This window comes from Notechis scutatus, chromosome Z, assembly GCF_049901735.1.
Source record: "Notechis scutatus isolate UNSWTSFEM ecotype Mainland chromosome Z, rNotScu1.2, whole genome shotgun sequence".
Taxonomy (NCBI): Eukaryota; Metazoa; Chordata; class Lepidosauria; order Squamata; family Elapidae; genus Notechis; species Notechis scutatus.
The window spans coordinates 80,496,906-80,519,989 of record NC_142025.1 but is presented as its reverse complement, the minus strand read 5'-3'; the positions used below and the strand labels follow the sequence as shown (position 1 = coordinate 80,519,989).

At 39.4% G+C, this 23,084-nt stretch overlaps 1 protein-coding gene across 10 annotated transcripts in view; it reads left to right on the top strand.

Annotated features, from left to right (window-relative positions):
• Positions 1-23,084, top strand: part of FHOD3 (formin homology 2 domain containing 3) — a 268,815-nt gene that overhangs the window by 103,793 nt on the left and 141,938 nt on the right. For all 10 annotated transcript variants that reach the window (XM_026678282.2, XM_087946239.1, XM_026678281.2 and 7 more), the window contains exons 5-7: positions 14,148-14,253; positions 21,193-21,287; positions 22,118-22,229. In XM_026678282.2, coding sequence (XP_026534067.1) covers positions 14,148-14,253; positions 21,193-21,287; positions 22,118-22,229 — 313 coding nt within the window. The remainder of the gene's footprint in view (positions 1-14,147; positions 14,254-21,192; positions 21,288-22,117; positions 22,230-23,084) is intronic.

The window sequence follows — 23,084 nt, the reverse complement described above, 5'->3', positions numbered from 1 at the left end:
TAATCTACCGAAGGTTCAAGATGCACTCCCTCCACTCCATTCTACAGGGATTGTGGGAGGGAGACGTTTTTGGCCTTGGTAGACTTGACAGAGGCCTACCTCCATGTGCCCATACACCCCAACCACTGTCAGTTCCTGAGGTTTTGCTATGGCGGCCGCCATTTTCAATACAGGGCTCTCCCATTCGGCCTGTCATCAGCCCCTCGGACTTTTACCAAGCTCCTGGCAGTGGTAGCGGCACACCTCAGAGCCTTACCCATAAGTATCCAATGCTATTTGGACGACATCCTGATAGCATCCTCTTCCAGACCCCAGGAGGAGGAGGATCTGATGTAGACAATCAGGATTCTTCGAGAGCATGGGTTCTCGATAAACCTGGACAAATGCCACCTAGTACCATCGATTCGGCTCTTGCATTTGGGGGCTATTATAGATACCTTGGCCGGACAGATTTTTGTCTCACAGGAGCGTCAAGACAGTATCAGGGAAGTCACGTCGCTGATCCTATCTTCCAGAGAGGCGCCTATCATCTTGCTGTCTCAACTTCTCAGCAAAATGATATTGTGCATCGGGATTGTCCCGTGGACCCGCTTTCACGCCTGAACCCTTCAGTGGTTCCTGCTCCCTTACCAGAGGGTGAGCAGGGGCGACTCTCCAAGGAGGGTTCGCGTCCCCTTGCCAGTTCTTCGTTCCCTCCATTGGTGGCAGTCCCGAGCCATGGATCAGGGATGCTTGTACAGGGAACCCCAGAGGATTACCATCACCACCGATGCCAGTCTCTATGGTTGGGGGGCCCTCTTGGGAGCCCAGGTCACCCAGGGGAGGTGATCATGAGAGGAGCTCGCCCACAACATAAATTGGCTAGAGCTCAGGGCTTCCCACTTAGCGCTCAAGGATCTAAGGCAAGAGGTGGGGGGGAGACATGTGCTTCTCCTCATGGACAATGTGGCTACCAAGGCCCACATAAACCGGCAGGGGGGCACACGCTCCAGATCTCTAATGCAGGAGGCAACTCAATTGTGCAGGTGGGCGGAGAGAAACCTGTTATCCCTACGAGCAGAACATATCTCGGGAGTATCTAACATGCAGGCAGACTGGTTGAGTAGGGCCACAGTCGACCAGTCAGAATGGCGACTGCGTCCCAGTCTATTCCAGGAGATGATGGAACGCTTCGGCCGCCCGATTCTGGATCTCTTTGCATCACCAGAGAACACGCACCTCCCGAGGTTCTTTCCTCGATTCCCTGCCCGAGGAGCAGAAGGGGTCAACGCTCTCTAGTGCAGGTGGCCCTGGGACTATTGTATGCCTTCCTCCCCTTCCCCTGATTCCGGGGGCAATCAGGAAAGTACTGCCAGAAAGGGTGGAAGTTCTGTTGGTAGCCCCTTACTGGCCCAGGCGTCCTTGGTTCGCTGAACTGGTGGGTCTGTCAGTCACCAGATCCTGGACAATTCCCCTGCACAAGATCTCCCTCAGCCAGGGCCCGATCGAGCACCCAGATCCAGCCTGGTTTCGGTTGACCATCTGGCGCTTGAGCGGGGGATCCTGAAACGGGAGAAGTTTTCCACAAAGGTCTTTCAGACCATCCAGATGGCCAGAAGACCTTCCACGACCAGGATATGTAATGCAACGTGGAAGATTTTCTGCAGTTGGTGTGCTTGTCGCCAATTGGAACCCATTGTTGTTTCTGTTGCAAAGGTATTAGAGTTCCTGCAGGATGGGTTGGATAAAGGTCTCACCCCCAATACCTTGAAGAGACAGGTGGCTGCCTTGGCCTCAGTGATTTCGGTCAAGGGCTCTACTACTCTGGCCCAACACCCTAGGGTGAAAGACTTCCTTAAGGGAGCCACGAATTTGAGGCCACCGGTGGTCCACCGCTACCCCACCTGGGATTTGCCTAAGGTCCTGCAGGCACTGACTTCTCCCCCATTTGAACCCTTACGTAAAGTCTGCCTTCGCCTTCTCATGTGCAAGGTGTCATTCTTGGTGGCTATTACCTCGGCCAGGTGTATTTCAGAGTTGGCGGCCTTATCCATCAGGAAGGATCTGTGCGTATTCCATGCAGACAGGGTGGTTCTGCGGTTGGACCCTACTTTCCTGCCCAAGGTGAATTTCTTATTCCATCGTTCACAGGAGTTGATTTTGCCTAATTTCTGTCCTGAACATACCCATGCACTAGAGAAAAAAATGGCACACCTTGGACGTTAGGAGGGCCCTCCGTATTTACATTAAAAGAACTTCTTCTCTTAGGAGGATGGAAGCCCTGTTTGTTTTTTTTCAGCGGTCAACTTTGGGTCGCAGGGTGACACCTTCCACAGTAGGTCGCTGGCTCAGAGCCTGCATTGCAAAGGCCTATGAGTTAGTTACAGAGCCTTCCTGTACCCAGGAGGATTACAGCACACTCAACCAGAAGTGCAGCAACCACCACAGCCTGGGCAATGCAGGCATCGATTCTGGACATTTGTAGAGCTGCGATCTGGTCATCGGTGACCCCATTCATAAGACATTACAAAATTTACTCCTTTGCCTTAGCAGAGGCGTCCTTTGGAAGATGAGTCCTGCAGCGTGTGCATGTAGAGGTAGGGACCTCCAACCAATCCAGATCCCACCCGTAGGACAGCCATCAGCCATCCTAGATTCTCCCTTCGGCTCAGTGGAGAAGGGGTATTGGTCCTACCTGAATGCTTTTTCTTGGGGAACCGAAGGGAGAATCCAGTCCCACCCTGTATTCTGTCTGGTCGGAATAGGGAGTCCCTTTTTTTTGCAGTATCAACTGAATTATCTGTTTGAGGACAAGGAGCAGCTGAATTCACTTCAACGTCATTCAGAACTGGGGACCGTTACCAGGGAGTGTGTCCTCAGTTTTTCAGCTCGGTCTGCAGAGCTAGGAGACTAGAGACCCATCCTGGATTCTCCCTTCGGCTCCCCGAGAAGAAGCATTCAGGTAGGACCAACGCCCCTTCTCCTTTTATGTTCAAGAGAACTAGGGAGGGTTAAATCAGATATGTCTCAAATTACAGTTCTGCTTTGGCCTCAGATTTATTTTCTCTGACCATTGTCTTGGTTGTGGCTCATCCTCCTGTTTGTCAAAATTATCACTATTACTCATTCCAACAACATTAAAAATAGAAGGAGACTAATATGTAGACCAACTGTAGGCATGCTGTTGACTCAAGACTCACACTTCTTGAGTCTATTTAGCAATCAGTGCAAAATCATTTAAGAGTTATGCGGTTATTCATCCAGTTCTAAATCCACCAGAACACTCTAAAATCTCTCCTACATTTACCTATGTTATCTACAAGGATGTAATGAAATAGCTCTGGAAACATATTAGCAAAATCAAGAAAAATATATCTATCCACAGCATTCACCCAAACTAATTAGGGGATAATTAAAATAGATAAAATTATTCAAAAACAAATTGTTCTTCAAAAAACTATTATTGCTCCTCCTTGCTTGACCCTTTGTATCTCCAAATTCAGGACATTAATTCCCTGTTCTGGGATAAAAATACATGTAACAACAGGATGGGCAAAGGAAAAGTAAGTTAGGATACCAGTACAGATGAAGCTGGCAGGGGAGTTACAAGCATCTTATCAATTAATAATTGCAGTGCATGAAGGAAGGAAGGAAGGAAAGAAAGAAAGAAAGAAAGAAAGAAAGAAAGAAAGAAAGAAAGAAAAGAAAGAAGAAAGAAAGAAAGAAAGAAAGAAAGAAAGAAAGAAAGAAAGAAAGAAAGAAAGAAAGAAAGAAAGAAAGAAAGAAGAAGGAAAGAAAGAAAGAAAGAGAAAAGAAAGAAAGATTGTGTTTGGTCAGTTTTTCTGAAATATGTTAAAACTGTTGATATATATCAGTTTAGCTGTTTCTGCTTAATTGTGCTTGCAAAGTTTCTGTGTTGCAGAACTTCTACTTTTGAATTCTGTAACAAAATGTTCTAGATTTAAATGCTCTGCTATTTCTTTGTTCTTATTTATATCCATTAATCATTTTGTGAAATGTCTGACCTGTTCATCCTATGTAGAATCCAGAGACAGAGATCTGTCAACATTGTCTTGCTCTCCTGGAGTTTACAAATCATTATATTTTCTTTTTCTTTTTTCAATCTATATGTCAATAATCTTCTGGTTTATTTGCAAATTCAAAATGTCTTTGTTTTACATAATTCAATTTTATTTACATTTTCAGAATGGTCAACATAGTGTAGAGCTTCCTCTGAAAAGACTGCTGGCAATCAGACTCTTCTATCCCTTTCCCAGGGGACCAGCCCAACCTGGTCCACCAATACAGGGAGTTGCAGGCTTCTATTGTGGCCATTTAGACAAACTCAAACAACACAATAATTTAAAATATTAAACCTTATGGTGAGCAATGTTGTACAAGCTGTTGTCACACAAATGTGTCCTCTGCAAGCCAGTTGAGAGGCCTAAGGATTCTCCCTCTCTTGGCAGCCAGTATACAGTATTTAGGCTGAGATATAGCCATGTTTTCTTCCTTAGGATGGCAATCTCTCTCTTTCTGAAAGAGTGCAGCCTCATTTCCTCACAATAGCTTCGTTCTTGTTCCTCCCTTTCAGTCCTTTTATCCTCAACTGCTTGAAACTATCTTCCTACTTCCAGCACTCCAATTTTAACTCCCCCTGCTGGGAATTTTATTTCCCAGAAATCTCCTTCAGGGGCCCTTCCTGTCTCAAATCCACGGGCAAGGCCCCAACCAATCAGCCACCAGGGAACCCTGCTAATGGAAAAGGCTACACAATAATTGTTGGCATAATAATTTAACTTGATGTATAGTTTTAGAGTTTGTTGGTCTTCTGTAAGTCAGATTTTTTTCATTTTAAATTCATCCAATACCTTTTGTATCTTTTCTTGAGAGTTTTTTTCTTTTCTAAACAATTGTATTTGATTAAATAATCTCTCATAATGACTTTGCTCACTTGCCAAACAGTCATTAACTGTATCTTTACCCAAATTATTGTTAAAATATTCATTAAATTTCTCTTTGCAGTTTTAAAAAATCTCCTTCTGTAGAATAGTGTCATTTCAGTCTGTATATAAACCGTGAGTTCCTTCTTCTAAGTGTCAGAAGAACTATTTAATGATATGAAAAACTTTGCAATGTAGTAGCAAGTACAAGAAGCAGAAGCTTTATATTTATACAGACCAGTTACCCTAAGCCATGGCTTAGGGTAACTGGTCTGTATAAATATAAAGCTTCTGTGTTTCTGTGCTTCAGTTCTGGTGGTTTTGGCTTCTGCTTCTTGTACTTGCTACTACATTGCAAGAGCTGCATGGGTATTGCATACATGCATACATGCATTATGTTTTATATTATGGTATATAAAGAAGTTTTTTCTATAAAAGAATCCTGCTGAATTATTTACTTGTGTGCTGGTTGGATTTCTACAAACTCTAACAGGTTATGGGCCCAGAGCACACCAAGCACACAGTAAGGCTGAACTGTTAAAGGACAGCCTGCGTTAAGAGAGCTCTCTGCCTTGATTGAGACAGAAGAATTATATTATTTGGGCTGCAAAAATAGAATGCTTCCTGCAGACTGAGGAGCTCTGGGATATTGTTATTAATCCATCCCAGGTACCATTAGCAGCAGCAGATCAAAGGCAGCATGATAAGGCACATCATCTTAAGTTTAGAAGATGAACAATTCTTGAATGTAGCTGATTTAAAGGCTGCAAATGAGGTTTGGCTGAAATTAAGAAGTGTGCATCTGAGTGCATCAGCATGCAATATTGTGCAATTATTGAGACAATTATACAGAACCCGGTTGCTACACAAAAGACTGTGGAGAAGCATTTGTTGCACATGCAGACTTTATTGAGTTGGAACAGCATGAAATGCAGATTCCTGAATCTCAGAAGGTGCTGTTGGTGTTAAATAGTCTTGATGAAACATGGGACATCGTTTCAGCTGTTTTTGAGTGCAAACCAGAGCAGGACTTATGTAAAGGAAAGGCAGGAAGCCCTTAAAGCCTGTTTGATTTCTGAAGAAAGCAAATGCCATTTTAGAAGAAGCCACTAGGAGAAATTCCTGAGGTGAGAGCCCAAGGAGCAAAGAGAGAAAAGCAACAGACAGGATTTCGGCAGAGATCAGAGATCTCAATAAATATTTTCTACAAAGAAAGAAAAAGTATGGCGGTGTTTCATCTGTGGTGATGAGAATCATTTGAAGAAAGACTGTTTGCAAGGAAGAAAAACAACAGATGGACAAGCTGCTGTTGCAAAAGTTAGCTATTGTAATAGAAGAGACAAATGGTTAATAGATAGTTGGGCTAGTCAAAATTCAAAATTGTTTTTCTGAATGGATCAGCTGAAGGAGATGCAGTAGCCTTGGCAAATGGCCAGAAGGCGAAAGTCACAGCAAAAGGCAGTGTGCTGATTCCCATAATTTACTGAGTGTCTCTGGTCTAAACCAAAAAGGGTTTGAGACCACATTTATAAATGGGAAGTGTCACATAAAAAGGAATGGAAGTGTATGTGCACAGGGCATAAAACAGGATAATCTTTATGTGTTGCAGGGACAAAAGGTTCAATGTGTCCAAACATTTGGAAATGTGGCACAATATGATTCATGCATTCATCTCTTGCACAGAAAGCTTGGCCATTCCAGCTTCAGAGTTTTGCAAAAGATACAACAGTTTGGAGAAGGGTTAAACTTAAAAGAGTGTAAGGCATACTTGGATTTTACAGTATGTAAATCATCAAAGTCCAAGGTATTTCCTGTAAGCAAGAGTAGCACAAGGCAGACAACAAAAGCTCTAGAGCTGGTGCATGCAGATTTGGGGGGCCAATGCAAGCCAGTTTGGGAGGAGCAAAGTATGTGCTGGTCATTGTAGATGACTACAGCAGATTTCATTTCTGCTATTTACTAAAGAGTAAAATAGAGGTGCTACAGAAATTTAAGCAATGGGTAAGCTTCATAGAAAGGAGATATCAACAACAGGTATGTCAGCTGCAAACTAACAGAGGTTCAGAATTCATGTCAGCAAGTTTTCAACAGTGGTTGGGACAGTTAGGAATAAAACACAGATGCACAAATCCGAATACAGCGGCTGAAAATGGTATAGCTGAGAGGTGGAATAGTGTCTTACAAACAATGAAGGACTCACTGCTGGAGGATTCTGGTCTGTGCAGGTCATACTGGGGTGAAGCCATGTTGACTGCTAATTATTTAATCAATAGGCTGTGGAGTTCATCAATTAATGATACTCCATATGCAGTGTTATATGGGAAAAAGCCATCTCTGGCACATTTAAGGGTGTTTGGAAGCAATGCATGGGTGCATATTCCAAAAGCAATCAGGAGAACATGTCATCCAAAAAAAGTCAGATTTACAGGCTATGAACCTGGCTCAGAGAGCTATTGCTTTAGTGATGAGAGCAAAAGAATAGTGATTTCAAGATCTGTTAGCTTTGCAGAGCAAAATTGGGAACATAATTGATGTCAATTTTTGGAATGATCCAGTTAGTGATGGTTACCATTTAGTGATGGTAACTCACTTAGTGACAGTGGAGAAGAAATTGAAAAAGAACAAGAAAAGAAGTCAGGAGAAAATAATGACTCAGATATGAAGCCAGAGAGGGTTGAAACACAAGAGCAGTCAATGCCACGTAGGTCAGAGCGATGGAACAAGGGGATTCCACCTGACAGGTATTCTGCTAGTGAAGTAAAGGTGTGTAATTTGCAACAGGACAAATTCCTTGTGTGTTCAATCACACTTGGCCAATAAAGAATTCTATTCTATTCTATTCTATTCTATTCTATTCTATTCTATTCTATTCTATTCTATTCTATTCTATTCTATTCTATTATGTGGTATGAGCCAAGAAACTATAAGGAAGTATTGGCATTGCCCAAAATTGAACAGGTAAAGTAGAAAGAAGCTATGGACAAAGAAATGAAATCCATTGGTGAACATAAAGTGTTCACATCTATGAGTTTACCACAAGGTTGCCAAGCCGTAGGATGTAAATGGGTATACAAAAAGAAACAATGAGGTACAATTCAAGGCAAGATTAATGGCACAAGATTTTTCACAGAGGAAAATGTACACTATGATGAGGTATTCTCATCGAGGGTGAAGAGTGGAAGCATATAAGGTTGGCACTAGCACTGGCAGCAGCATGTGACCATAAAATGTGGCATTTTGATATAACCACAGCATTTCCTCAATGCAGAATTAGAGGAAGAAATTTACATGGTTCAAGGACCAGGCTATGAAAGTAAAAAGCCTAACTGTGTATAAATTGAACAAGGCCATTTATGGGCTGAAGCAGTCAGCCAGGAATTGGAATGTCTGTTTAGATACTGCATTGAAAAGTGATGGGTTCAAGAGTTCCAAGGCTGATGGTTGCATCTCTACTGGAAAGTTACAAGGTGGGGATTGTCAATTGTTAGCATTTATTTCATTGCAAAGGATTTGTCACAGAAAAAAGAATTTGCTAATCAATTAGAGAAAACATTGAATTAAAGGATTTGGATGAAATACAAAATTATCTTGGTGTAGAGATAAAAAAAACTGAGAAAGGTAATTATGTTATCAGCCAAGGAAGGAAAATTGAACAGCTGTTGGAGAGATGTAACATGAAGGATTGTAATTCTGCTCCAACAACTATGAGCACAGATTTTCATAACAGTTTGGATAAAGGCAAAAGTGAAGCCTGTGATCAAATGATATATCAGTCAGCAATAGGGAGCCTGTTATATCTGTCACAGTAGTTCAGACCAGACATAGCTTGTGAAGTAAGCATCCTAAGTCGCTTTACTGCTGCATCAACTCAAATCCAGTACCTGTCAATAGTGGTGTTCCCCAAGGCAGTGTTCTAGGACCAACTCTCTTCATACTCTACATAAACGACCTCTGTGATCATATTAAGAGCAATTGTGTTCTCTTCGCTGATGATATAAAGCTGTTCAATACCACAGACAATACTGCTACCCTACAAAAAGATCTTGACTATGTATCAGAGTGGTCAAACAAATGGCAACTTCAAATCTCAACAAATAAATGCTCTGTCTTACATATTGGCAAAAAAAAATCAGAAAATAAAATACAAGCTGAATAGTCAAGATCTTGTTGATGACTCAAGCTCTGTAAAGGACCTTGGAATACTCACCTCTAATGATCTAAGTGCTAGAGCCCACTGCAACTACATAGCCAAAAAGGCATTAAGAGTTGTTAACCTAATCCTACGTAGCTTTTTCTCTGGTAATATCACACTACTAACCAGAGCATACAAAACATTTGCTAGACCAATACTCGAATACAGTTCATCAGTCTGGAACCCACACTACGTATCTGATATTAGCACAATTGAGAAAGTCCAGAAATATTTCACAAGAAGAGTTCTCCACTCCTCCACTCGTTGTAGAATACCTTATGCCACCAGACTTGAAATTCTAGAACTTGAAAACCTTGAATTACGCCGTCTTCGGTCTGACTTAAGCATGGTATATAAAATCATACATTGCAATGTCCTACCTGTCAATGAATACTTCAGCTTCAACCATAACAACACAAGAGCACACAATAGATACAAACTCAAAGTAAACCGCACCAAACTTGATTGCAGGAAATACGACTTCAGCAATAGAGTGGTCAATGTCTGGAATACTCTACCCGACTCTGTAGTTTCTTCCCCAAACCCCAAAAACTTTAACCTTAGACTGTCTACTATTGACCTCACCCCTTTCCTAAGAGGTCTGTAGGGGGCGTGCATAAGCGCACCAACGTGCCTACCGTCCCTGTCCTATTGTTTCTCTTATTCTTTTATTTTTCTTATATGTACCCATTTCATGTATTCACAACTATGTATACATTTATACTTATTATCTTGTAAACAATTGGCAAATCAAATAAATAAATAAATAAATAAATAAATAAATAAATTGCATAGGATGGGTATAAAAGGGATTCTCGGGTATTTGAAGGAAACTCTGAACTTGGGTCTTCAAATACAGGTCTCTGAAGAATTGAAATGTTATGTTGACAGTGATTATGCCAATGATGTAAAAACCAGAAAGTCCAATTGTGGTATTGTTTGGAAGGGCTTTAATTGGTTGGAAGTCCAGAAAACAACAACTGTAGCCATTTCTACTGCGGAGACAGAACTTATAGCTCTATCTGAACTTTGTTCAGAGGTAACTTGGTACGTACAGCTGTTACAGGATTGAAGCTTAAATGTAAATGTAACAGTGTTCAAGGCTAATGCTGCTTGCACTAAAATGGCAACAGGTGACAGAGTGAAAAATAGAAGCAAGCATGTGGACATTAAGTATTGTAATGTCAGAGAAGCTTTCAAATGTAAATGTAAAGACAGCAAGGAAGTAACAGGCAACAGAGAGAAAGCAGAGCTGCTTAACTCATTCTTTGCATCAGTCTTCACGCAAAGACAAACTATAGCTCAACCCACCAAAAAATAACTGTAATAGACAGACCAGAAATAAAAGTTAAAATAAGCAAAAAAAAAAAGTAAGAGAACACCTGTCTGATCTCAATGAACACAAATCACTGGGGCCTGATGGATTATACCCCAGAGCTTTTAAAGGAGCTGGCAGAGGTCATCTCAGAACCACTGTACAATATCTTTCATAAATCCTGGAGCACCAGGGAACTACCAGAGGACTGGAAAAGGGCTTTAAAAGGGGGGGGGGAAACAGACCCAGGAAACACAGACCAATCACCCTACCATCAATACCCAGGAAGATATGGAAAAGATAATAAAAAAACAGATCTGCCAAATTCTAGAAACAAGTAAAGTAATAACTAGCAGTCAGCAGGGGGTTTGTTAAAAACAGATGATGCCAAAATATTCTTATTTCATTCTTCAACATAGTGACTGTGGACTTAATATACTTAGTTTTCAGCAAGGCATTTGACAAAGTAGACCACAACCTACTTTATGGTAAGCTAGAAAAAAGTGGGGTAGATAGCACCACCACCAGATGGATTCTCAACTGGCTGACAAACCATACTAAATGAGTAGTCCTTAATGGGTCTAAGTCTACATGGAGGGAAGTAAGCAGTGGGGTGCCACAAGGTTCCATCTTAGGCCCAGCACTCTTCAATATCTTCATTAACGACATAGATGAGGGAATAGAAGGGGAACTTACCAAATTTGCAGATGACACTAAGCTGGCAGGAATAGTTAACACCCAAGAAGATAAGCTCAAGATCCAGATGGATCTTGACAGACTAGAACACTGGGCCATATCTAATAAAATGAAATTCAATGTAGAGAAAAGTAAAGTCCTACACTTGGGCAAGAAAAACCAAAAGTACACATATAGACTGAGTGAAAACCAGGCTCAATAGCAGTAACTGTGAGAGGGATCTTGGAGTCTTAGTGGACAACCAGCTAAATATGAGCCCGCAGTGTGCAGCAGCAGCCAAAAAAGCTAATGCAATCCTAAATTGTATTAACAGGAATACAGTCAAGATCAAGGGAAGTACTAATACCACTCTATAAAGCCTTAGTAAGACCACACCTAGATACTGCATCCAGTTTTGGTCACCACACTATAAAAAAGATGTTGAGACTCTAGAAAAAGTGCAGAGAAGAGCAACCAGGATGATTAGGGAACTGGAGACTAAAACATATGAAGAACATTACAGGAATTGGGCATGGCTAGTCTTAGTGAAGAGAAGGACCAGGGGAGACATGATAGAAGTCTTCCAATATTTGTGGGGCTGCCAAAGAGAAGAAGGGGTCAAGCTATTTTCTAAAGCACCCAAAGGCCAGACAAGGAATAATGGATGGAAACTGAACAAGGAGATATTTAACCTGGAAATAAAAAGAAACTTTCTGACAGTGAGAACAATCAACCAATGGAATAGCTTGCCCTCGGAAGTTGTGGGAATGCCATCACTTGAGACTTTCAAGAAGAGATTGGACTCCCATCTGTCAGAAATGGTATAGAGTCTCTTGCTTGGGCAGGGGTTGGATTAGATGACCTACAAGGTCCCTTCCAACTCTGATTATCTGTTATCTGTTAATTAGCTTGCTTCATTGTTCTTCAGAAGACAACCTGGCAGATATAATGACCAAGCCATTGGATGGAGTACACATGGGAAGAATATTAAGTTATTCGGTTTTATGTCTATTCCAGTCATAAAGGGAGAAGTGTCAGTATATAAGAAATTATGAGCTGGGATAGCCATAACAACAAGTCAGCCAATGGGAACTGTTTGGTGACTTAAGAAACAGCACCTGTTGTGAGCCATGCCAGATGGCTTAGAGATTAGCTTAGGGTAACTGGTCTATATAAATATAGAGCTTCTGTGTTTCTGTGCTTCAGTTCTAGTGGTTCTGGCTTCTGCTTCTTGTCCTTGTACTTGCTACCACATTGCAAGAGCTACATGGGTATTGTATACCTGCATCATGTTTTATATTATTGTATATACAGAAGTTTCTTCTATAAATGAATCCTGCTGAATTATTTACTTGTGTGCTAGTTGGATTGCTGCAAACTAATGTGTTAGCTGTGTTGGTGTTCCAGGGCTAGTGGGTTAGTCACTTGGGGAAGGAATAAAAAGGCCTAAATCTAGTCTTTTGGGAGAAGTGCTACACACATACAAAAGGTATAAGCACTCTGAAAGAACAGATTATACTAACTGCTATGAAATTCCTGCTTCTTCCTGAATACATGTACTGTCTCATTAGATATATAGCAGGGAAGGCATGTAATGGATCTTATCTGCTAAAGCATTCTGTCTGAAAATTTCCAGGAAGCAATCTTTTTCTGCTGTGGCACCCTCTTTCTGGAACATCTTTCCTCCTTATGTAAGATTAGCCATGATCTCAATGTATTTAAGACAACTCTCAAAATTTGGTTCTTTTAACAGCTTGGGGACCCAACTATAAGTTGCTAATATAGGAGATTTGCAATTATTCTTTGCTAGTCCCTAAAACTACAGAATTTATTTAAATTATTTTTAATATATGTATAGTTGTCATAACGGGTAGGAAGATTTAGACTGGATCATCAGTCTAAATAATACAGAGATGTGATAGTTTAGTTTCTATGAAATTCTAGGAAGAAAAATCATATGGAGAGAGCAGAGTGAATAAAAAGCTACGCACATGGGGAGAAGGGTCAACTCCACCTCACATCATCAGGCCTTAGGTCAGGGGTGTCAAGTTGGATTTCTTTGAGGGCCAGATCAGCATTGTAGTTCTCCTCCATGAGCTGGCTGGGGAGGGGGGAAGATGGGATAGATGCTTCCTGCACGGCACCTGGCTGTCAAAGTATTGCAGGAGGCTGTGCAGTCCGAAAATAGGGTGTGCGGGGGCTGCACATGCCCCCCCCCCCATGCCCTGTTTTGGCAACCAGAGGTATCATGGTCCGGTCCTTTGCGGATCCTGCCTGTGAGATTTGAATTTGACACCCCCTCCCTTAGATTCTTATAGGACTGTAATCCCTACTCCTTTCTCCGCTGGTCTGTGGAAAATTGTCTTCCACGAAACCAGTCCCTGGTGGCAAAAAAGGTTGGGGACTGCTGATCTAAAGCATTTGTAGTTAGGGAAAGAGAGAATGAAAAGGACAAAATGGATAACATTCAGATTATGATACATCTTCAAAAACATTCTTGGACACCAAAAATCTTTTTTATCCTAGTTTGTCGGTGAATGATTTATTGAAGAGTGGTTATATCGACATAGAACACTATTTTTTTATCCAAAAATTAGTCCTCATTTAATAACCATAATTGGGACCAACAACTTAGTTGTTAAATGAAGCAGTTTCTTAAATGAACCACAACTGTGCTTATGATCCTACTTCCGCTTTTTTTTTTTTTTTTTTTTTTTTGCTTTACAGACCTGAAAAAGTTACAAATGCAAGGATTGGTTATAAAATTGCTTTTTCATCACTGCCATAGCCACAAAATGAGGGGTCTGTATGTGCTTAGTGAAACAAGAAAAAGGAGAAAACAAAAAACATGCTAGCTTGATGCAATCAAAGCTGATACAAACAACTGAAAGAAGCTGTGCTTGATAGGGTAGTGTAAAGAGCACTTGCCTATAAAATCGTCAAAAGTCGGACACGACTGAATAGTGAAAATCACTGCTACTTTATTTTCAGTATGCTACATAATGTATCATTTGTCTTTTTTCCTTTGTCCTCTCCCTTACAGGATGACAAGGATTTGGTTCATGAATTTGTTATAGCAGAAGGCCTGGCTTGTTTAATAAAAGTGGGAGCTGAGGCAGACCAGAACTACCAGAATTACATCTTGAGAGGTACAGAAACTTAATCATACTAGCTATGTATGTTTCACATTACAACTCATCTTCTATTGCTCTCTTTCTGATTAGTTTCATTTTAAACTATAGTTATAGCCAGATCAATATGCCATTTCTACTATTTTTAGAATAATAGTCATCCTTCTTATTCTTTATATTTTTCTCTTGTCTTTTCCTGACAATTTATTCTGATAATTTTTCCTACATTTTAACATGCTGTTCTTCAAAAGAGCTTCATCTCTGATTTCTCAGAATGGCTTTCATCCCTTTAATTTTCCTCATATTTTTCTGTTCCTTAGAAAAGAAAATTATCTGTATAATTTCTTTCAATGTTCCCAGTATGCACATTGTGTGTGTGTACGTGCAGACACATTTGAGTAAGTCTTGCCTCCTAGCAGCTGTCTGAACCAGTTTCTGCAGTTTTCCTGGCAACATTTTTTAAAGTGGTTTGTCTTTGCCTTCTTCAAAGAAGAAATTCGAAGCAAACGACTGGTCTAAAGTCACCCAGCTGGCTTCTGCCTAAGGCATTACTAGAATTCACAACCTCCAGGTTTCTAACCTAGTACTTTAACCACTAAGCATATGTGGCTCACAGGCATATAACATACATACATATAACAATAACAGTATTCACATGTTCAATAAACAGTATTATATAAAAGATAGAAAAGGATTAAGAAATGATTAAGCCAGAGAAATTAAAAGCATGACAAATACAGCAGAATCTGGAGAGATATGGTAAACTGAATATGTCTCCACAAAAAAATGGACCTTACAACTGCAGCAAAGATGAATAACTGGTGAATAGACCAGTCTCTTAAAAAGGCAAGGAGAAGACAGGAGATTGTCCACATGTACTTTGGATGGCTACTTCTCACATCTGCAGAATCAGTGATTTTCTGCGAGTTTGATTTGCTAGGAGATAATGGGATCAGCTCAGACATGGTGGAATCTTTCAAAATACACTAGGTTTGTAAGCCTCACTTTCTAATTATTTTTGGAAACTGTCTATTAACCTTTTAAATCTTAAAGCTATTAAAACATTTGGAATGACAAATTTGAAAAGGCATCAGGTGAGTTTATTTTCAATTCTTATCAAAAGAAAAGATAATTAGGAAGTTCAGGATTTGAAAATAAGCAGCAGAAAATTAAATGAGAATTGATCTAACAAAGTTATAACTGGATTAATAGTCCAGAGAAATTTAGAATATATATTTACTATAAGGTATTGGAATTGACTATAAAAATATCTATGGAGATTCTCAGTAATCCAGGTCATGGTTGTCCCAAATGTGCTCCCCCAAAGAGGAACATGACTTTAATGTTTTTCTTTGAAGATGCTCTTTTCATCCAAGAAGCTTCTTCAACTCTTGTCTGAATGGTGGGGAATGAAAGGATTTATATTTCTTGCAGACACCTGGTCATTTGCATTCTTTTACTATGTTTAAGGCCACCTGGAGGTTTATCTGTGTCATCAGGGTCACTGAGTGGTGCAAATGGGTGCGGAGCCTTCTTGGAACTGTTGAAAGGACTATGTTGTAGATTGGTGATAGATGATTTTGTATCCCTCCCATTCTGTTGAGAGAGGGGTGTTCAATTTTGACATAGATGGCTGCTTTGACCCTTCTTTCAAACCAGTGGTCCTCTCTGTCCAAAATGTAAACTTTGCTGTCTTCAAAAGAGTGGCTTTTGTCTTTTACTTGCAGAATGACTGTATTTGTAAAAAGAGAACCATAATTAAGATATTGACAGGTCTACAAATATAATCATAATTATAAATATTGAATTTTCCAGTAACTGAAGGAAAAATATTATATTAGAAAAATATTTTTTCTAAAGCAAAAGAGAACCTACTAAAAAGAATAGTATCCAGTTAATTCATTCTGAATTCACAAACATTTTAATGATTTTCTGCAAGTAAAGTGGTCTTATCAGAAAATTACACGTGATTAATATGTCACATTATCATACATACAAATTTTCATTACTAGTAGGGAACACTCTTCCCAAATATTCTAAAGTTGAAACTCTTTTTTTAAACACAAACTGTCTAGTGCAAGGGATCATACACCCATTCTATTTGTGTATTCTATCAGGACAGCAGCAATATTATACAGTCCGTCCCCCCCCCCCCAAAAAAAAATTTTTTAGATTAGCTTTCTCAACATATTTCTTTTAGCTGTTTATTAGCAGGACCATCATTTTGAGGAGGTGGAGGGAGCTAAAACTTGGAAGTACTATTTTTCAGTGATGCCTTCTGGATTGAAGATCTACTTATCTCTATCATTGTCTGATTTTTAAAAGCTAAACATTGAGCTTTTCCAGAAAACTTTTGGGCCTGATACCACATATTTTGTTTGGATATTATTTCTCTTATCTTTTATATTTATTGTTAGACCTTGCTTGTTTAATATTTCTTTACTTCATTTCCAAAGTTAAAATACAAACTTAACAGAAAACAGGAAAACAAAAAAAAAGCAAAACTAAAGACAAAAATGTTCATTAAAAACATATACATAAATTGTCCCTCCAAGCTGAATGCTGATAAATATATTTCAACAATGTTTCTCATACACATACTTTCAAAAGAGGTCTACAATTTATAAACTTCTACAGATCCATTTGCCCAATGAATTTTGAGCTACCATCTAGCTACCATAAGAAAAGTTAATAGGGTTAACCCCAACAACAAAATTAAACTTCAGAGTACAATCTATTATTGTATTTTACACGCAGAAAGTCCATAACAGTTTCTAATCAACCATAAACTACTGCAGTCATTATCGCTAATCTGTCCAGGATCAAATGTCTTCAATTGATTTTTTAATAATAAAACATTTTCTTAAAATTATAACTGGGCTATTTCTAAACAATTGCATCTCATTTCCCAAAGTCATAGATCTCTGTTGTGAATATGTCTGCAACACTTATTGTTCAGAATGTTTTTGTGTCAATTGAACCACAGCATCTCTTAATAGTTGTTGTCAGTGTGCCAGCCTGCTTTGCCCCATCACTGCTTCATGGCGCTCCATGGTGCCACTGCTGTGGTATTGTGCCAATTTGACAAATTTATGGCTGCCTTGAGGAAGCAATTCAAAGATCCACTTGCCAACTGGAAAATCCAGACCAGAATCAAACCCCTCAAATGAGGAACCTTGGCCAGAAAGCTAGCAAACTGGCACCAGGGCTGGTATGTCTTGGTGGACGAGATAGAAATAGACCTGACCAAGTACCATGCTCATTTCAATTGAGAACAGTGATAATCATTTGGGACAGAAAAATAAGAGCCCTCAAAATTAGGTAAACATATCTCCAGCCGTCATCACCATAGATGCTTTCAATGCAGCAAAGAAGATCATCAGGCTGCTGACTGCCAATCCTGGCACCTACCCCCTCCCGGAAGCCAAAAATGGGTGGAAAGGGGCCACCAAGCCCAGAAGAGTGGATGTCATAGAGTTTCTTCTTCCACCAGTGATGGTGAGGGAACTCTAACCAAAGATCCCAAGACCAGAACAGAGAGTGACAGTGGAGGAGACGATGACCCATTGGTAACTTGCACCATAATATCAGTAACTATACAAGTAGAACTAGTGATGACTATCTTGGGCACAAGGGTGAATTAACCACTCTACTGGATTCTGGGTGCACCTGATGCCTAGTTAGATCTGGCATATGAGGTAACTGGGGATGCATTTCAGAGAACTGAAAACTCCAATAGCATTGTCCCAGCTACATGGGTCAATAATGGGTGGGTGGGGAGGGCACCGTGTTCATTATGGAGTCAATAACAGTGATGTAGCAGGGGAGCTGTTCTCCTTCAGATAGTAAAGAAGGAACCCTGCAGACTTGTGCTACGCTTCTCAAAAGCTCTCGAATGCAGAGCACAGGTTTGGGGAAAGGAAACCTATCCAGTGCAGTGGATACTTCTCACCTGGAGGCATTTTTTGGAAGGTAGCAAAACCCCTTTTGTGGTGCGCATGGACCACAAGAACAAAAGCATTAAAACATCTTGAAAGCTATCTCCAAAACAAGTGCGATGGGTTTCATCCTATGCTATTTACCTGGGAGAGGAATTTCCTGGCCTTCTCCGGGTTCCAGATTCTCAAGATCACAGACCAAAATGGTGCCTCAAGTGGGTGCCTCTTGAACGTGCACTGAAAATGTCCTTAATCAGGGATGGTTGGTTTACCCACCAGCAATCAGACTTCACTCTCCCCAATGACAGAGTGGGTAGGAAACCAACACTACATGTCCAAAGGCCAATGGCTACCCATCCTACAGCGATGCTGTAAATAAAACATCAATTCTAGTGGACCCACATGAAGAACATAGAGTGATAGGTTGTAACTGCCCGGTGTGCACAGCAGCAAAAGGCTGCCCTGGCAAACTAATTGGGTTACTACAACCAGTCACAAACCCCAAGGCACCCTCAAAAGAAATTTCCATGGATTTCCTGGTTGAGCTGCCTGAAACCTCTGGGAACACAATAATCTGGATTGTCATCGACCTTTCTCTAAACAAATACACATCCGGGCATGCTCCCAAATCCCCTCTGCATGTACTCTGGCAAAGGTCTCCGTGCAGGCTTCACAGGATCCCAGACCAAATCATCTCAGATAGGGATGTCCTATTCCAGTGATGGCTAACCTTTTTGACACTGAGTGCTCAAAAGTGCAAGTGCGCGTGAATGTGCGTACGTGTGTGCAAACTCCCAAAATGCAATGCATGCACATCCCCTGCGCATGTGCCCCATACTTGGACTGTATCAGCTGAGCCTCCAAACCATCTCTCTAGAATAATGAATTAAATCCCTTCAAACTACCTGGCCTATTGGGCACAAGGCACTAGAAGATGCACATGAAATCATTAAAAAGTATCTCTCCACCAAATGCCTGCAGCCCAGACAACAGTTTAAAAAATTGGATCCGAAGTATATCGGCCCATTTTCCATTGGCTGAGTCATTAATCCAATAACAGTTCAAATAACACTGCCAAAAACCTCAGGCGCAGCCATGCAGTTTTCCACAACAGCCTGTTAAAGCCAGTCACCACATCCCCTTTGCTTCCCACAACGAACCTCAAGGTTGTAACTCTGCCACTTTTTTCAGTGCCATTGTAACTTTAAACAGTCACTAAATGAACTGTTGTAAGTTGAGGATTACTTGTATCTGTATGTCATCCTTTGACTGATTTATAACTGTTGTAACTGTTGTAAAATCGTCAAATCTTTCATCTAATTTTTTTTCTTCAAAGGCTTCCAAGAAAGCTTTAATTAGTTAAATGGATCTGCAATTTGTCTTTCTTTTGTATCTCTTTTTCTGCGCATTATAAAAATATATAATGTATAACAGTCAAAATACTTTATTGTTTTTATTTTTCATATAATTCAAATTTCTTTTATAGCTTGACTTTCACAACAAAGCACAGGCAATTCCTCTTCACTACAAAAGAAGTAGATGTTCTGTAACAAAAGGACAGCAGGAAAAATTAAGATAATTCCCCACAATAGAGATAAATAGAAACAAAAGAGAACATTCTCATCTCTTTAGAAAGAAAAAAGACAATATGTATACTCTGTGTGTGTGTGTGTGTGTGTGTATACAAAATTCTTTTAAAAATTAATAAAATACACAATCCAGTAAATGTAAATCAAATCAATTTCCATATGCCAAAATGTTTCATAGATCCAAAGCAAAGCAGTAAAATAAAAGTTCATATTTATTCTAGCAAGGGTATAAAATAAATCAGCATTCAACTAGACTAGAGGTGTGAAACTCAGTTTCATTGAGGGCCACATCAGGGCTATGGTTGACCTTGGGGGGCCAGGTGGGCATGGCTGACTGGGTGGGTGTGGCCAGCTTGATACCACTCCCAAACTGCTGGCATGTTTCATCTTCGCATTGGGTAGACCGGGCCGAAGCAACACGGATAGACCAGGCTGAAGCAATGTGGCTAGACTGGGTCAAAGCAACGTGTGCCAGCCCCTTACATTTTCCAGGACGGCCCCAAGGGCCAGATGTGGCTCGCAGATTTTGTATTTGACACCCCTGAGCCAGACAGTTAATTAAACATGTAAATCAAAAGCAAAAAAAAGTTCAAAACATGATATTTAAAACCAAGGCACACTTTCAAAAAGCAAACAGTGACAGGAAAAGATGGAGAAAATTGTAATCAACTAGATTTCTTTAACCAGGCAAGTCCACAATTGTCGAAGGGTCATCTTAGTCATTCCTAGTTACTTCTTTTAAAATCTGGGTTTTCATGCCAAAGGACTAGTTTTGGTCGCAAAGTCAACTGTTGGTCAGCAGGAGAAAAAAATGGTCCAGTCACTCAATGTGCCATTTTCTGGAGATCTCCCGTTATACCTTATTATAACAATAGTTTTATGGTAGTCCTTAACTTACGACCAAAATAGAGCCCAAAATTTCCATTACTAAGCAAAATAGTTGTTAAGTTAATTTTCTCATTTTATGAACTATCATTGTTAAATGAATCACTGCAGTTCTTGTTAGTTAACATGGTTATTAAGTGAATCTGACTTCTACTTTGCCACAAGTTTACAAAAATTAATCACATAACCCCAGGACACTGTAACAGTTATAAATACATGCCACTTACTGTGTCCAAGTTTTGATCAGGTGACCATGGTCATGCTACAGTGGTTGTTGGTGTGAAAAATAATCATAAATCACTTTTTCCAGTGCCACTGAAAGTTCAAATGGTCACTAAATGAATGGTTGTAAGTCAAGGGCTACTATATGCCAATAAGAAATTATATTTAGATTGTGAAAAACTTCCGTTTCAGTCTGATCAAAGTTTGGCTCTTGATCAACTCAGTGACTCCTTTCAGTTTACATTTGATAATTGTATGGTTTTAGCTTGTAATAGCAAATTGTTTAATAAAACAATTTAAAAATATAATCTTTATTTCCTTAGCACTGGGACAAATTATGCTGTATGTTGATGGGATGAATGGACTAATAAATCACAATGAAACCATCCAGTGGTTGTACATACTCATTGGGTCTAAGGTAAGAATGTTTTTTTGGGATATTTTTACTACCGTTTTTCTTTTTAAACATAGTTCTGAGCCATATCTGCTCAAAAACAAGCAGTGACTATGCTGTTTTAGGATTTTCCAAATTTCTTAGCTACTTGAAACCATGCTTTGCATAACATTGCATATCTTTATGTTGCTAACATGATTTGGATCTTGATACTTAAATTTACTTTTCCACATTAATTCCCCTTCTTAGCCTGAGAAATTCATACTTCCTACACTTAATTTGCTTCTTTCTGAACATGTTCTATGCTCACAATTAAAGAGGAAAAATATATTAAAAAGTTAAAAGATAAATTCAAAAATAGAAAATACAAGGTGAGTAGAGTTTTTCAGCAAATTTTATATGTTAATGATAACTGAGCATTAAAAAAAATGAAAGTGAAGGTTACACAATCCAATAGTTTCTGAATTTGAACAAGAAAATAAAAGATGATTAGACTTACAACCACACAGAAAATAGAATTAGCTTTTAGACCATATGCTTTAACAGTATCTTGTATAAATTATGGCATCAGTAATTAAAGGTGTTTAGATAGCACCTAAAGAGTGATTTAAAAGAGTAACGAACTAGGCTAGACTAACTATTTATACATGTTTTATGGATTTGCTTTTTGTTCTACTTTGACATTTAATTTAGAAGATGAAGCATATTTTTGTTCAATCAGTTACTTAGGAATAGCGATGCTGCTACTGCACTGATTTATTTCCACATAGGATTAGCCTGCATTGCAGTAAAAGAAAACAACCATTCTGCAAATTTTACAGTTTGATTTATGAATAGCTGTTCTTCCCTTGCAGTTTCGCCTGGTTGTAAAGACAGCACTGAAATTGTTTCTTGTTTTTGTGGAGTATACGGAATCCAATTCATCCCTTCTTATTGAAGCAGTGGCTACTGTCGATGCAAAAAGGGGTGAGTCATATTATGCTTCTAAGGGGAACTAATTGTGAATTATTCTATTTGTTAAAAGATATTTACACTACAAAAATAGTGTGGGGGTCATTTGATATTTTTCTTTGGATACAAAAAGGGGAGAAAAGCCCAAAACTAATCAACACTCTTAATATTCTTTCCTAAACTATTCATTAACATTTGAATCCAAAACCAGATGTTTATAGAATGTATTTGTTTTTAGAGAAAAATTATTAAAAGGAATTATTAAAATGGGGGGAGGATAGATTGAGAGGGATGCAAAAATATGTGAATATTTTGTTAAACCAAAAGATTAGTCATAGTCTCCAGTACATGTATATTATACAACACCATTGGTTGGATCTCTCTTGAGACAATTGCAATGAATGTTCTGCAAAAGGGATTATTTTGGCATATTCTAAACAACAGTGAATTGATGTCCTAGAATGATTAAAAGATTGCCAGATAGCTCTAAGATTAGTATGAGAAGGCAGTTGTAATACTGTTTTTCAGATTCTACATAGAACTGGTTAGAATTTGTTTGAATTAATTCATTATATAAGAAATTTGGCATCCATCTACACTCCAAACTTGTTTAATTTCACAGTTTCAGTAGGATTTCTAACTCTGCAAGAGTATTTAAATACCCATTCATTTATTTACTTATTTACTTATTTGTTTCCCACCTTTTGTCAGGGTTCCAAATAATACATCCATTTCAAAACAGAACTCCAAGGCAGGGTAATTCTTCAAAGAACAGCTTTATTTAGAGATATCATCTTGGCACAATCCAGTGGAAAGCCAGTTCTAAAACTTCCCGTGCTTTCCACAACCTTAAGAGGAAACATTTCCCCT